Below are 16,654 nucleotides of genomic sequence, written 5' to 3' on the forward strand. Positions count from 1 at the left end.
CTCCTCTTCTCAGTTCTCACCACACACGTCACACCTCACCCTTTTTGGATTCTTCTTCCCAGGCATCGCCTGTCTGCCCTCATTGGCCCAAGCCCACCTCCCCCTTTGTGGAATCCTAAATTCTTGCCTTCCCTCTGCTTCTTCCACCTGCCTCCCCAACTAGGGAAAGGAGCAGGCCAAACAACTAGCCACAGCCAGCTAGCCAGCCAGAGCAGCAGCCGCGCCCACACCCGCCGCCCGCTTCTACTGGTGGGTCTCTGATCCGCCGTGTGTATGCGCGCCGCCCTCCTCTCCAGCCCTCCTCCTCGTCGCCGCAAGATTCTCCCGTTCTTGCCATGCGCCGTCGTCAGGGGTTCCTCCTGTCAGTGCCATCTGTTTTCGTGTGTCAAAATCTTTCCGCGATGAGGAGCGCGGCCTCTGTGGTGCTGATCGCGCGCGCATTTTCTGCAGGTGTACGTGTTGATGATCGCGCGCCGGAGTAGGTAGGCAAGTTAGTGAATGGCAGCCAAGGCAATGTCGTCCCACGGCAGCGGTGGCGGCGGCGGCGGCGGCGGGGGCCGCGTCGCGGCAGGGCTCGGTGTGCAGCCTCGCGTTCGGCGACGCGGACGCCCAGCTGCACGGCGTCAACCTGGACGACCTCCTCCGCGCGGGGCGGAAGACGGTGGACGAGGTGTGGCGCGACATCCAGGGCGCCGCGGCCTGCCCGCGGGCCCAGATGACGCTGGAGGACTTCCTGTCCAGGGCCGCCGGCACCGGCGCGCCCGCCGGGGCGCGCGGCTGGGCGCACCAGCTGCACCAGCCGGCCCCGGCGCCGCAGCTGGGCCAGCACCACCACCCAGCCGTCGGCCGCCCCGTGGCGCGGCCGCTCGGCGTGGGCGCCGGGCCGGCGCTGGACGCGCCGTACTACGATGGGCACGAGGGCGGCGGCGCGGCGGCGGCTGGCGGGAAGCGGGCCGGGCCCGAGCGCGGCGTGGCGGAGAGGTCGAACGAGCGGCGCAAGAAGCGGATGATCAAGAACCGGGAGTCGGCGGCGAGGTCGCGCGCGCGGAAGCAGGTGCGTGCTCTTGCCTTCCTGGCGCATGCCAAACCGAATTCGAACGCACGCGCGGCGCAGACTCGTTTTGAAATTTGTGGTGTCTGCATCCGGATTCGATGAAACGCAGGCGTACACCAAAGACCTGGAGATCAAGATCGCGCAGCTGGAGGAGGAGAACGAGCGGCTGCGTGGCCACAAGGTATAATGCTCCAAATCAAACTATGCTAATTGCATCTGAATTTGCTGCCCACATTGAATCTACATACTCCACTTTCCTACTGTAATTTTGTAGTCGCAACCGGTAGCACTCCAAGTGGACGAGTTGACTTAAAGGGGTCAATACCTGGGGCGGACACTATCTAGTGCACAATGGCGATTGTGATAGAACGAACCTCAGTGTGGCGAATAGCGAATTGCCTCGCTTCGTGTGAAAGAGTTAACCATGGCTCTGCTAATCACTTAGTGTTCACACAGTTTTAAGTTCATCCAAAAAACTACGCCCAACACGGCATCAGCGAGTAGGCCACCTTGAGCTCCCCCTTTGTTGTTACCCTAAGAAATGACGGCTAAGGCTGATAAGAGACCTGTAATACACGACAAGAAAACCCTTTTTTTTTCCTTGCTCGGTATCGAGCCACCATGGCCAAAACAGCCACACGCACAGTGTGGTTACGCTAGTGACGAGCGAGGAGGTTTCGCGTCGGACCAATCATTGGCCGCGTAATTGCTTCGTGCGTGCCACACGGTACCCTTTTGATCCGGTGCGACGGTGCGTAGGGGTCTTTTGGGTTGCCACGAGCCAGGTACTGCCCGTTTTTCCGCTGTCCATTCGCGATTGGCTCCCCGCTGCTGCAAGGAGTGGTTACACGAGCATGCCTGCACCAGCGCTGATTGATGGCTGGGCCACAAATTTCTGTCCAATCAGCTGGGGTTCCACCGTCCCAGTCTTTTTCTGTGCACCTTCAGATCTTCTTGTACGAAAAAAATCCGTCCTAGCTTTCAAAAAAGAAAAAATCCGTCCTGTGCTTTGCTAAACTCATTTTGCAATTAAAGAGGACGTCCTTTTTGTTAAACCGAAAGTAGACAAAAATACTGAAGTATCTGCAAATGGGCATTGTTGTATGGTCAGCCATTCCTGTCCACCTTTGGGCCACTCGCATAGTTTTCTGACGCAACTAGTGTGCCGTGTGTGCTCATTGGACTGGCATCACTGCCAAGGGCCTCGTGGACGATCAACCGCTCATATCCCTCTTACTGTTGTAAAACAGTTCTCATTGGACAGCCGTCACTATACTTACTAAAGATAGGTTATTCTTACGATAGCTTAAACAAAGAGTTTGGAAAAGTTGACAGCATTGGCTTAGAGTCAGCATTGGCTTATACTCCCCGTCAGCAAGTAATAGTTTTTGCCCATTTGATTCAGCTCGATGTGAAAATTTTACTAGTATCCATGACCATGATGTAAATCTTCACATCCATCTCGAGCTGCGTTTTCTATTTTTCTTTGCTGGTTTTGTAGTAATCTTCGTGCTCCTTTCTATGCCCCGTGTCATGCAATCTGAAGACAGTATGTATTACTCTGCAAGTGACAAGCTCTCCGAAAGGCGAGATCTGTGTCCTACTCTGCACTTTGGGACTGAGACCCTGACACCATTGTCTAGAAAAATGGCAAGAGCGGCCTTGTTTATTTGCGCGGTGTAAAAATTTTAAAAAGATATCTTCCTATATTTAAAGTACTAAATATAGATTAATCACAAAATAAATTACAGAACTCATCTGTAAATCGCGAGACGAATTTAATGAGACTAATTAATCCATCATTAGAGATTGTTTACTGTAGCATTACTATAGCAATTTAGCGTCTAATTACGGCCTAATTAGGTTCATTAGATTCGTCTCGCGATTTACAGACAAACTGTGCAATGCGTTTTTTATTTCGCCTAGATTTAATTCTCCATGCAGGTGCCGGAAATTTTTTTGGAATTTTAAACTTTGCAACTAAACAAGGGGCAAACCAAACAAACATTCATGAACAGATAAACTTATATGCCTTAATCTACAGAAAGATAAACTTCTAGTACTATGTTGGTATGCTGGTACAGCGCTCAGTGACAGGTGGGGTTTGGAAATAGTGTGCTACCCTTTTCCGCAGCTGCTGCCTTTGGCTTTGTGGCATAACGCTTCACTGAAACTTGAAACTTGAGGCATGCAGCAGCAGCAGGGTCGAAATTGCATGCTTTGACGCACTGAAGAACGGTATTCATTTTTTACTTCTCCGGGAAAGATGAACTCATATAGACATTTGCCTTTTGAGATCTGGATTCCATCTCATACTTAGATGTTTATGATATGCCCAACGTCCAGCGAAATCTTTTACAGTTTAGGGGACTGATGAAGTAGCTGCTTTGTGTTTGCTGCAGGCACCGGAGCCGGTGCTGCAGCATGTGCCGCCACAGGAGGTGAAGAATCAGCTCCGGCGGACTAACTCGGCCAACTTCTGATCATGTTAATAGTAGTGAACTGTCCTGGCAGTAGGGTTTGTTCAAGTTGTAACCGCCCTGTTGGGAATACCCAGCTACTAAGTAGTAAGAACTCTTCTATGCAGTCCCCAACTTGCAGCTTGGATTTGGGTATTGTTGCAAGCCATGGTACCCCTTAGGGGTGCAAATGGGTAACCTTTAGGTGCACCTCCAACCCTCTTTAGTTCAAAATATTATACTGGTTTTTCAAAATGGAATCCCATTTTAGAAAACTAGTACAATATTCTGAACTAAAGAGAGTTGGAGGTGCACTTAAAGATTAGCCATTTGCACCCTTAGTACCCCTACCATGTAGTTGTTGCGGCAATCTTGCCATCTAACTGATCCGATGATTTATGCAACCTATGATTGCAAGAGTGTTGAACAGATAAGCAGTTGTGCTGTATGATCACCCAAGGGGTAAAAATGTTTGGCTTCCTTCTATCTCAGTTGTCTCTGACATGGAGTCCTAATCTATTCAGCTCTTCTTCTTTTCTCCCCCCGAAAAGGTAGATTAAGCAATTGGATTTCAGGATACACTGTTGCGAGAAATTTTAATCCAAACTGAAGTATGATTCAGTACACCAATCTGTATTTATCACCAACTAGGTTAACAAAATCTCTAACTGTTACGTTTCAAGTGCTGTTACTGTCAGCATCCTCTTCCTCAGGAAGTATCAATCGCAGGTCCTCGTTATCTCTGTACACTTGAACCAAAGCTGCAGCCTTGTATGCGAGGAAACCCATCATACCTGGAAGAACCTGCATAAATAGAGCCAGTCATTCAGATATGTTTGTGGAATAATATATTGGGTCTGGACGAGGACCCAGGGATATAATAATAGCCCTTGCTATACAATAATCATAGTTATTAAAAGGAGAAATAGGTACTGAAATATGTGTGTATTCAAGGCTAGATATATTTTGCTTTGTCTGCCAACTGAATGAAATCTAGTACAATAGCAGAATGGTGCTCTCACCTCAAAACTGAAAAAGTTATTTTGGAAGTGATCTGATAAAGCAGACATTCCAAAAATCACAGCAGGAATCACAAGCCTTGGGGATGAAAGAGCTACTCCAGCACCACCCAATGTCTTCTCTATTGTGTTCTTCAAATCTTCACTTGTAATGCCAATTCTAGCATTTGCACAAAAGTAGTAATTATTTAAACAACCAGAATGAGAGGAATAAAAAAATGGGGTACAGACTGCGGCTGACAACATGTCTGAATCTTGAAACCTACTTCTTCACTTTCTTCTTTAGAAAGACTTCTGGAATATCTTCCTTTGACAGGTTATCTGTGTGCCGACACAGAAGTTGAAGATACAAGCAACTGTTAAACATAAGAATGGCTAGTTTCAGAATAGTTGAAACACTTCTTGAAACTTCAACAGGTATTATGAGAATAAAATGCCTCCTGAGGTTGCGAAGGGCATGCTTACCTGAAACCAACCCCAAAAGCATAACTGACAGCAGTCTGTTCAATAAGAAGATTTAAGATTCAGTCACATCGATTGACATCAAACCATTTCTAAGTGAAGGCAGAGTTGATAGTCTTTTGTTTATAGTCAATGGGGGCACGGATATCCCCAACTGATTTCATTCAGTTAGGCTTTTGGCAGCCAGAGAAATGAGGGTTCAGAGCTGATGGTCTTAGCTAGGTGGCTGGATGGGCAATAAGCGCTGCGACACCTAATTTTGCCCATATAACTAAGTTGGTCAGTTCCGGCAACATATTCAAGCTACAACATTTCATTTGTAAACCGGGTTCTTGTTTTGGGTTAATCATATCAGTTAGTTTCAGAAGTTTTATGTTAGGCACATAAACATATAATAGTAATAGTAACATAGTTATTTTGCTTGCTTCTTTGTCAAGAGCAACATTTAATATATCAGCCACATGGTTTAAAATCTGGATCTACCTTGAGAGAAAAGACCAGGAGACAGTATAAACTACATGCGGCTCCAATTCCAGTAGTCAAGAGCAACAATTCATCCTTGAGCTGCACGAAAATCAAGGTAATCAGATGTAATTACCTTTTTGAGCAATGTGTAGAAGATTAAAAATAGAATGCTTGGAAGGAACCATTACTGCTTCATATTTCAAAAGGTTCAGCTCCTTCCTTTTGTCGCTCTCATTCTGCCTATCCTGCCATCATTTGCAAAATCATTTCCCATTTCTCCATCAGCTGTCACTGAGATAACATTCTCTCGATCCAAAACAATGAACAGCAACCGCCATACAAAAAAAATGTCATACCTTAGCAGAACGCCTCTTGCTCACAGGCGGGCTGCTGTCACCGGACACCCAATCTCTCGTTGCCGCTAGTCTCAACACCCCCTCATCCGCAACATCTTCCTGTACCCACATCCCAAATGTGTGCCAGTTACTCTTTGCTTAAGTAGAGGAACAGACACCATGGTTAGCAGAGCTTACATCTTCAGGCTGAGCAGCATCCGCAGCACTCCCTTGGACCACGGTCGCCTCTACCACATCAACATTTGCGCCACTCCTCCCCCAGACCATGTCAGATATTTTCGTGACGAAATCGCCGTGCAGCTGCCTCTCCTCAAGGAACATGCGCAGGACCTCCTCCCCGACACTGTCCCCAGCTGTTGGTAGCAGTTCACGGGATCAGTACCAGCAAACAAAGCCATAAAGCCAAGGCACGAATACGTTCCAGGTGCCAATCACTTGGCATTCATTTCTCCGCCACAAGGCGGGGTAGGAGCGCATCCAGGAAGGATGAAGTGAATGAAGGAGCAGTGGTGGATGAACAAAATTACCTTGGGCTTGGAGGGAGGAGTAGCGGAGAGCCGAGGTCCGCGGGAGGGGCCTGCGAGGGAGGCCGGGACCCAGGGGAGGCAGCGTGCCGCGCGCGGGGAGGTGGTGGCAGCAGCGGAGGCCTGGGAGTCCCATGGCCATGGCAGTTTCAATCAAGCTGTAGTAGTTCGATTGGAACCTGGACGGAGGAAGAGCGAAGCGAGGCTGAGGCCGTCCTCCTCTCACCACAATCCAAAACTTCGGAAGCAGTCACAACTCTCCAAAACTGCATAAATATCTTCCCTTCGGGCTGGGCCTCAATCCACTCCGTTGTTTTTTGTCTTATGGCCCAAGTGATCCAGTAGACAGAATTCTGTAACAAAACTTCCCTCAAAGAAAAAAAAGGGGAAGAACAATAAACATTCTCTCTCAAAAAAGAAAGAGGAAGCACGAGAAACATTGTAATGAATTATTTGCTACAGAAGAAGTCACGAATTCCAGTGGGAACCGAAGGATCAAAGTTTTAAGGCGCATCAGCTGTGCTAAGTGCATACAACTAAGCCAACGAAGGTACTGATGCTACTGAACAAAGAGAAGTAGCGACACTTGCGATAACACTAAGCAGATCAACAGGGGCAATTTAATGAGCGGATCAACGAGGACAAGTCAATCCATGATTCCAACTTCCAAGTGCAAGTTCGTCGTCCATAAATCGCAGCAGGATTGGTTCCAGTAATTCCACAAATACAGCACAAGTTCCACACGCTAAATTTTGTGGGAATTACAGGAATTATTCGATAGAGATGCAGCGTCAATCCTCGCCATGGAGACTGATCAACGCGAGATTCTTAGCCTGGGGGCCAGTTCATCTGCCTGCCTCCAAGGAGATGAACGTGGATGTGGTAAACAGATTGACCTGCAATTGAAGCCATGGGGCAGTTAATGGGGTGAGTACCTAGCAGAAAGCTGTTTTAAGGGCATTCAGTCAGTAGCACATACATCCACTGGGGCCATCATTGATGACAACACGGTAGCCATCTTCAAGTCCTTCCTGCCTCGCAATCACTTTGGCAACATAGAGGAGATGGCCAAGTATCTCAACGTGCCTCTCTTCTGCCTGGGAAGTGGGAAGAAGGGCCCAGATGAGGCGCATTTCTTTTGACCATGAAAGATAATACATTTTAGGAAACTGGAGTGATATATATTCTATGATCTGGTTATAAAAAGGTTGCTTAAATTAATGCAATGTTAGCCTATACGTTAATGGTGAACCTTTTAAATGGCTGAAACGGTTTTGCACGGCTTTACACGGCTAATCAGCCTACACGGCTACCCATCGAGTAGCATTTACACGCTGTGTAAACGGTTTAAACGGTTGTGTAGGCGAACAGTGAATTAATGGAAAGCATAAAGTGATAATCGATAAATAGTAAACTGTACCTTCGAAAGGCCAGTTAATCCATCCTTGACTTTGGGAATGATTAGGATGTGTGTTGGAGCTTGAGGGTTGATGTCTCTGAAAGCCAATACCTGTAACCAAAACATCAGGTATATATGCACTTCAGATATACAAACAAATAATTACAATCTAGAGCAGAAGCACCACAAACTGGGCTGAAGAGTTAGGCATACACAAAACGATAAACAGCAGAATTCAACTGAACAGCCAGTTTACTTGAAACTTGCAATTTAGTAATCCATCATACAGTAGTTGATGGCAAAATGGAATACAGATTGATATACCACTGTAAGGTCCCTAGATGATTCCTAACCACTGTAAGGCCCTAGCTGATTTCTATACCAATGTAAGGCTCCTTAAAAGAATCGACAGATCAATTACATCACATACACTAACCAACATGACAATTGACATGGTGATCCACCACCATCAAACATCAATATGCAGCGCAAAATGCATGGCAACTGTGTACAGAACCCTGTTAATTGTTCTCATCCTAATAAACTAATTTCTACAGAAGTGAGGCCAACAACACTAAAGAACATGTAAACCTAATAGTTAAAAGTCAGCGGCAGACCTAGGATTGGACTAGACCCCAGGCTGAACTAGTTTTTTTTTTTTTAAAAAAAAACATGTTGCTGCTCATCTTTGGGTCTAATATTTCATCAGTAAGTTGCTTGAAGTTTTTCCTTACATAACTTCGAAAGAGTTAAGGCTCGAAAATTTCAGAAGCAGCTGAAAGGTTCAAATGAACAATGAGACGATGATATTTAATAATGGCTCAGAGTAGCAAGGACCTGTCAGCTACCTAGTGCTCTAGATCATTAACAAAACACAAATTATCTAAAGCATCAGTGCATAGCCCTCCTAAAACAAATTATCATATAGCAAGTTTGGCTACATTCCTAGATAACAACTAATTTTCCGAGCATAAAAATTCCACACATGGGCATCTACTGCATTCTTACACTAGTTGACAACAACCTTTTCACAATAGCAAACACCACATTATTCAGTACAGTAATTTTCATAATACCTTGTCCTAAAGATAAGCATGTATTCGAACGAAAGCGGACAATCGAGCTATAATTTCATTCACCAGCAAAACATTCTCAACCTAATTGAGTATTGTGAAAAAGAAATACCATACAATACCTTCTCATCCTCATAAACGACAGTAGACGGTATTTCCTTTTTTATGATCTTGTCAAATCTGCAGATGCAAAAAGTTTCAGAAAGTAATATGCTTGCCAAACTCCTATGCTCTGCAATGTGTTTATGGAAATATTCTACCCTTTCTTTGCATTTTCTAGTTTTTTGAGCAACAGTTCAGATTGCTACTGTGAAGTAACAGGTTTCAATTTAAAACACCATATCTCATTGATTGCATGGATCAAGCAGTCTGGTTGCATGGGACAGGGTCCGTCATGGGAAAGCACAAGGTGGATTGGGGATCAAGGATCTCGGGCTGCAGAACTCCTGTCTACTTGTCAAACTTTTGCACACGCTGTTTGCTGGCGAAGATTCATCGTGGGCATTGTGGGCTCGTCAACATGTGAACATGGTGTCATTGGAAGGGGACCTGCAAGGGCACCACTGGGAAGCTCTCAGGGAACTGCTCCCGCTCTATCGTGCCATCACCACTATTTCTATTTGTAACGGGCGCAACACCTTCTGGCATGATGTGTGGTTAGGGGACGAGAGTTTGGCGGACCGTTTCCCGCTGCTACTTAGCCACTGCAAGTCCACAACGCAGTCTGTGCAAAACATGTGTGAGACAGGGCTGCAACAACACCTTGTCCCTCGCCTGAGTACAGCGGCAACCGCTGAACTGGTCCAAGTCCAGGAAATCATGGCCAACACTCAACTCTCGACGGCCCCTGACAGGAGACTCTCTCCCATGATCGCCCTGGACGGCAAGCTCCAAACATCGACCCTCTACAAACTTCTCAAGTCAAGCCAGGGGGAACCAGATGCCACAGCAAAGTTCATCTGGTCCAGCAGCACCCCACCCCGTGTGCAGTTCTTTGGCTGGCTGTTAGTCCATGACCGGGTGCAGAGCAAAACAAACCTACACAGGCGGAAGATAGTTGATGCTGTTGTCTGTGACCTCTGCGGCGATTGCCCAGAGACGGCAACCCACTTGATCTTTGAGTGCCCTGTGGCCAGCAGCTTCTGGAGAACAGTCGGGGTTCAAGTTCCAGCTGGATTTTGTGTTAGCTCTCTACATCAACTACCGAAACCAGCACATGTTCCCAGCAAACACTTTGAAACACTAATTCTGCTCTGCTGCTGGCAAATCTGGAAGCGGCGGAATGGTGTTATCTTCCGGCAAGAGGACATGTCCCTCCAACAGCTCATCGCAAGCTGCAGGTCAGAATCAAAGGTCTGGGCAGCACGACTGCCCCATAAAGATGTCGCAGTAGGCGACCAATGGTGCTCTTTCTTTTCCTTGGCAATGTAAACTCAATGAAAACCGAAAATCTGTAACCATCCAACGGGCCGTGTTGGGCCACAGTTAATGAATACAGGTGGGGGATCCTCTCCCCCTCCGTTGACCGTCGAAAAAAAAACTCGACCTTCTCTTTTTTGCACCTTCTTGTTCTTCAGAAAGAGCTGGTCAATTCAGCAGGACAATGTTTCTAGAGCCAAGCAACTGGACTCACATGATTGATGATTCAAAGCAATATCTATCATTAATTCATTAAATCGTTAGACTAGCTCTGAGCTTACGCGAACCAAATCAATGGGCCCCTAACTTATCCGAAACTGGAGAGGCAACTCATGACATTTTGAGATTTAAACTATACAAATCAACACTCTCTCAATACTCAAGTGAAAGATCAAGCAGCTACTACCGAAATACTTCGGTATCTACGAATCAGTAGCGGTCTTGGAACAAAAACCGCGGAGAAAAGGGCGGTCACTCCAATTCGCGAAAGAAAAGGACAGAGAGCTCACATGGTGGGGTTGTCGTTGGGCACGGCGGCGAGCGCCGCCTCCTTCTCCGATGACATGGTGAGGGATCGATCGCCTCCCCGGGCACCAAGTGGTCGCCGCCGGAAAATGTTCCGCGGATAAAGCCCCCCTGCCCCTCGAAAGGACCCGAAGAAACCCTCGTTTCCTCTATCAATTTACCATTCTACCCTTCGCCGTCTCATGGTTACAGAATGCAGAGCCGCTGAGCAGAGCAGGGGCGTCACGCCCATGGCATTTTGGTCATCTTTTGTCAACGCATGGATTACGCCGACCTGTGCAGGAAGCAGTTTGTTGTGGAACCTGTGTTTGCGCTTTGATAACGGAAAAACTGTGTGTGTCAATGTGTCGTCGTACGCGTTTGAAATCAAATCAGCAGATATAGTTCCACTGAATTCATACCGTCACCTTTCTTTCAAAAAAAATCATACCGTCACTGGCTCACTGCGCGTGTATGCGAGTTTCCAGGGACACCAGGATCAAACGAACGAATAACCGTGGTTCAAAATTCAGAAAGACAGAAGAAGCTCAGAGATAAAAAAAAACAGGAAACTAAATTTGCCAGGGGCACACTAGCACTAGATCCGTTTTATCATGGCGTTTGAAGTCCACCTTTTTTAACTGAAATTTGGATAATGAACCCAGTAAATCAGTTGGTCGTAAGTTGGATTATGGCGTTTGGCGTTTGTCTTTTCTTTTTATCATGCCGTGGGTCAGAGATGCAGCGGCAATGCAGGCAAACTACAGTTGAACGACCGGTCATCAATCACCTTCGCCGGCACCGGCAGTCAATGCCTGCTTCTCCTACCTTCTCCAAGCACATTGCGGACCTCCCCGTAGGATCTTTGATACCCAATTGACTATGCGTTTCACACGGACTTTCAATGGTCAATGCCTCAATGGCCATCGAAGCCGCCATGAAGTCATGCCTGCGGGGTGGTTGGTTGCCCTCTGCCTTTTCTCGCCTGTTGGTTGTTGCATGGCAAGGGTAAGGCCGTGTTTAGTTACAGCTTAAAAATTTTTTGCGTTGGAATCTTGCTAATTTGAACTACTAAATAAAGTCTATTTACAAATTTTTTTGCACAGATGAGTTGTAAATCGCGAGACAAATCTAATGATGCTAATTAAATCATGATTAGTCAATAATTAGCGGATAGTTACTGTAGCATCACTGTTGCAAATCATGGATTAAGTAGGCTCATTAAATTCGTCTCGCGATTTACAGCCCATCCATGTAAAAAGTTTTGTAAATAGACTTCATTTAGTACTCCATGCATGTGTCGAAACATTGGATATTTTTTTTTTGTATTTACTAGGTTTACGGGTGGGAACTACACATGTGACTAAGATCCAGAGGAGGTTGACTGATGCGCTACTGGTTCGCCATGTACGTTCGGGTTGTTCTGTACCAAGACTACAGGTTCTTCGCTAGTACTCTAAATCCGTTTCGGATACGCATTGTGACGGAACCGCTAAATTAAAACTCTAAATTAAATTTAATGGCCATCATTTAGATACATCGGACGCATTAGCTTAATGGTTTAATTTGACAGTCCTTTCTCAACCCACGTCTCGATTGAAACAACACCGGTAGTCCCGTGCAAAGGCGGGCGCAGATGGTACAAGCACAATAAATATTTGAAAATATATAAGAGTGACATACGATATTATCAAAGAGTTTTACAAACCGAGTTTAAATACACCAATAGTTTACATAATCTACATAAACTAAATAGTTTACAAACTATACAATAGGGTAGACAAGTTCAAATAGAAAAGAACCTACAACTACGCTAGTGTTCTGCCTCTTCTCAACCGGTCAGACCGGTTCATCCAGCCGATCAGACCGGTCTGCATGGGAACTCTACGTAGACACCGGTCAGACCGGTCCCACCGACCGGTCAGACCGGTCTGAACAGATAGAGAAGCTGCACACATCGCCCACACGCGTGCAACTAGCCAAATCCCTAATCTAGGGGTCTCGCTTCACCACTTCCCACCCCTTTGCATCACGGCAGATAAATTTGACACAGCAGGGACAGAAGTCAATGTCCGGGTGCCCTGAAACAAAAATATGTGGTAACAAACCCTGAGCAACTAATACTCAGCAAGACTTAACTGTGGCAGAACCGCCCAAATTAATCCGGCTCAAGTGCGCTAACTATCATCCTAAAGGTAATCCCGGCTAACACGCACTTTAAACGGAGTAATTCGGCAGGGCTGTCGGGTAAAGTCCTGAAGAATCCACCTGAGCGTCGATCGAACCCAAAGCTTACATGCAACCCACACGAAGGTGAGTCCAGAGAGTACCACATTTCACAAATACATTACATTACCGAGTCTTAACTTAATTATTACAAACCAAGTTCGAAATCTCAGAAAGGTACTTGAAGTTCAAATTGAAAGTAGTTCAGAGTTCAACTGCAGCGGAAATAAAGCGAGTTCTAAACGACGCTACAAGATGTCATGATGAAGCCCGTACATGACATCACTCGACATTGTCATCGTTGGCCGGAGTCGTATCCCACTCCACCGACCAACCAGGAGGTAAAGTGCACGGCCAAGTCAAGCTAGCTATCTGATCTTCAAACGTATCACCTGAAAACAAAGTTGAGCCACAAGCAAGGCTGAGTATACTAATACTCAGTAAGGCTTACCCGACTAGGATATACTTAGCCTCTAACTAGACATGCAAGGCTTTTGGCTAGAGGGGTTTGTTTTGCCGAAAAGCAGTAAAGAGTAGATCCTTAATTTCAGGTTTTAGCTTCCAAATTCTAGTTTAATTAACCAATCTAAGTGAGCATCTAACCAATAGCATACATGGTGGAAAACAATTATTTTTCATCATTCAACCATATTCATCATCCTCATTGTTCCACTTCTTACTCTATGTGGCAAAAGGGTTAAGCAGTCCCCAGATCCGTGAGAGGCGGACGATTCGAATCGAATTTGTTAACCTGGCCAGGCAGATCTAAACACACGCATGGGAACCAAGTCCCCACGCAATATTTCCCCTTTCTTTCCGGCTCGTGGATCAGGGTCACCCCCTTCGACTACAAGAGCCCCACGCCACGGTCGACGCCGGGTCGTGACTACGCTTGCACCCGCATGTGGCCGCATGAGAAACAACGTTCAAAGGGTGAGGGAAAAGTCCCCTCCCTGGACCGATCAGGTACTTAAGCTTACCGATTACCATATTTCTCGGCATATGGTTAGTACGTTCAAACGCTTAACCACCACTACCACACACCGCGGCCTTATCCATTTTCACTAAACAGACGGGGTATCACAAGTACAACAACCCCGCCCGTAAACCTTATATTGCAGTGTGTCGTAAACATCCAACTCCTATAATTCTCGCGAGTGACAGAAAATCACTCGACTTCTACCGAACCATTAGCATAGCCAACTAGCGACCTACACATACTAGTTTTCAAGTATAGGTACCTAGGATCATGCAACTAAGGTTCCAATCAACCCTTGTAGACTTAAATGCACAAGTCAATAGGAATAACAATAAGTTGCATAAACTTAAAAAATAAACGGGACATGCTCCGGGGCTTGCCTTCCTGAGCGGAACTAGCCTTGGGCTCTTCTTAACTTTGGTTCAGGTCTTCAGTAATTTCAGTTAGATTAACTTGAGCTTCACGCTGCTCACTCTCGGACTCCGGCACCAGCTCGTACGTACCGTCGGCGAGAGTAGTCAAATCTATATGAGATGCAAATGCGTGAGTTGTTTTTATTGGAAAAGAAACATCAAGCACTCCGCTACAAGGTTGCACTCCAACAAGATCAAATAAAGTTGTACAACAATTTAGTTATAACTCACTGGGGCAGTCGTTTATCGGGTCTATCTTAAACTGACTAACCTCGTCAAGTAAGTGAGGGTTTTGTTATTTTTATAAAGATTATTTTTAAGTGTAAGCATGGAATATTCAAAACAGATGATAGGTATAGTTTCTGAAGATGTAATTTTTATGGAGAGCCAATCACTTAAGTACAAACCTGCCATAAAATTTTCAGCTATTTTCATTGAGCATATTAATTATTAAAAATGCATTAAACAACTACTGCTAGGATTAAGATTCATTTATACAGAACAAACCCTATAATTAAAGATGCTACAATTTTTACTGAGTGCTCCTAAACATATGGTAAGTCTAATGTAAATTTTTTAGATTTAAATGAGCAAGTAACAGAGCATGATAAATAGGACAAAATAAAGCTACATTAATCAGGTTTAAATCCTACAGACAGTTATAGCAAGTTCCAGAGCCTCATCTTCTACCAGCATGGTTCTATACTCAAAGTTAACGCATAGAAAAATTATTAGAATTTTACATGTGCAAGAACTATTTTTCTTTAATTAGCACCTTAACTCATGCTATTAATTTGTGGGGACAGTTACACTTGACTAAAAAGTTCCAAAATTTTTCTACCGCAACTATATCATGGCATAGATATACTGTAGAATTTTCAGCTGAAGAAACATAGCATAACAACTCGAATAAATAAATCTACTTAACCTAGGCATAAAGCAAGACCTAAATAAACCAATAGCTAGGCATGATAACTGACTATAAAACTTTTACACAAAGCTACACTTCTAGTGTTTAACTCACTGGCCAAAGATGGCTACTATAACATGCATAGAACTTGAGATACAATAAAAGCTACTTGTTCTTTGTATTTTAAATAAAGCAAAAAATATTGAGCAAATAAAAAAGTGCATGTAACAAAAGTTGTAGATCACTTTGCAAAGATTCCATAACAGTAGAGTTTGCATTTTTCCAATTTTTCTATGAATTTATATCGATTTTACAAGTTTGCTGTTTTTGAAAACAAAAGAAAAAGAAAACGGAAACTTGCATCTAGGCCCCTGGAATGATTTGGGGGCTTGCAGATATGCCCCTGGCTGGAGCCAGGAACAGAGGAGGTGGCGGCAGTCTGGTTCCCGGCGAGGGAGCTCGCCGGTGGCGAGGGGAAGTGGGGGAAATGATAGAGGAGATCGAGAGCGACTCGGAGGTGGTCTTCTCGAGGTCGGGGCGGCCGGGAGAGGGGTCGGCGGCGGAGAGCAAGGCCGGCGGCGGTGGCGAGCTGCGGCGGCGGCGCTCCGACATGAGAGGGAGGGCGAGGACAGGCCGGGGAGGTTCACTGGACCACGAGGAAGCTATCTTGGGGGTCGATTTGGGTCGAGGAGGGCGGAGGAGGGGGTTCGACGGTGAGCTCGAGCGGCGGGCGGCAATGGCGGGGCGGCGACGCCGTTCTGGCCCAGGGACTGCTCGGCTTGGCTTGGTGAGGGAAGGAGAGTGGAGAGGGAGGGTGGAACGCCTCTTGGCGAAGCAAATGGGGAGGGGGAGAGCTCGGCAAGAGGGGGTGTAGTAGAGCAAACTCGGCGCGTGCGGCGTTGCGGTGACGTGCTCGCCGAGCGGCAGTAATGGCCGGCTCAGGGGTGCGGCGAGGAGGGTCGGGGCGCTGCAGTGGCGACGGGACGGGGCGAGCTGCGTGCTCATCATGGAGGCCATGAGTGGCTGCACGTGCGCGGACGGTGGCGTGAACGAAGTGCGACGGGGCGACGCAGAGCGCTCGATGGCGCGGCGAAACGGGCGGAGCAGCGAGGGCGCGTGCGCGGCAGTAGGCGAGTGAGGTCTGTGGCGGCCATGCGGCTAGGCGGCTAGGCATTGAGTGCGCGGCCAAGGTCAGCGCTCGGCGAGCTCGGCGGCCGACGTGTTCGACGTGAGTTCGGGAAGGGGAGAGAAAAGAAAGAGAAAAGAAACGAACAGTGCCTAGCGTGGTTTGACCGAGGATAACTCAAAATTTTTGAACTAAACTTGTAAAGTTTTGAATACCAAAGTTGTTCCTCGGGTCAAAATCTACAACTTTGGTTTCAGACGTTTTCC

At 46.4% G+C, this 16,654-nt stretch overlaps 2 protein-coding genes and 1 pseudogene across 3 annotated transcripts; 1 reads left to right on the top strand and 2 right to left on the bottom strand.

Annotated features, from left to right (window-relative positions):
• The first annotated feature begins 453 nt into the window (after positions 1–453).
• On the top strand, positions 454–3,937 carry LOC120693121 (annotated as a pseudogene).
• On the bottom strand, positions 3,909–6,589 carry LOC120693120. Of its 2 annotated transcripts, XM_039976522.1 has the most exons (10): positions 6,343–6,589; positions 5,993–6,168; positions 5,816–5,914; positions 5,648–5,704; positions 5,478–5,558; positions 4,998–5,032; positions 4,799–4,888; positions 4,536–4,692; positions 4,189–4,317; positions 3,909–4,056 (listed from the first exon to the last, which is right to left on the bottom strand). In XM_039976522.1, exons 1-9 carry the CDS (start codon positions 6,479–6,481, stop codon positions 4,192–4,194), a joined length of 960 nt encoding a protein of 319 aa, XP_039832456.1. In that variant the 5' UTR covers positions 6,482–6,589; the 3' UTR covers positions 3,909–4,056; positions 4,189–4,191. The 2 variants fall into 2 exon arrangements, with proteins under 2 accessions (XP_039832456.1, XP_039832455.1); XM_039976521.1 differs by having other exon boundaries at positions 3,962–4,317.
• Positions 6,590–6,958: 369 nt separating this feature from the next.
• On the bottom strand, positions 6,959–10,922 carry LOC120693122 (14 kDa zinc-binding protein-like). Its single transcript, XM_039976523.1, has 5 exons — positions 10,740–10,922; positions 8,934–8,991; positions 7,760–7,849; positions 7,319–7,436; positions 6,959–7,235 (listed from the first exon to the last, which is right to left on the bottom strand). Exons 1-5 carry the CDS (start codon positions 10,793–10,795, stop codon positions 7,168–7,170), a joined length of 390 nt encoding a protein of 129 aa, XP_039832457.1. The 5' UTR covers positions 10,796–10,922; the 3' UTR covers positions 6,959–7,167.
• Between the last annotated feature and the right edge of the window lie 5,732 nt (positions 10,923–16,654).

This window comes from Panicum virgatum, chromosome 9N, assembly GCF_016808335.1.
Source record: "Panicum virgatum strain AP13 chromosome 9N, P.virgatum_v5, whole genome shotgun sequence".
NCBI lineage: Eukaryota > Viridiplantae > Streptophyta > Magnoliopsida > Poales > Poaceae > Panicum > Panicum virgatum.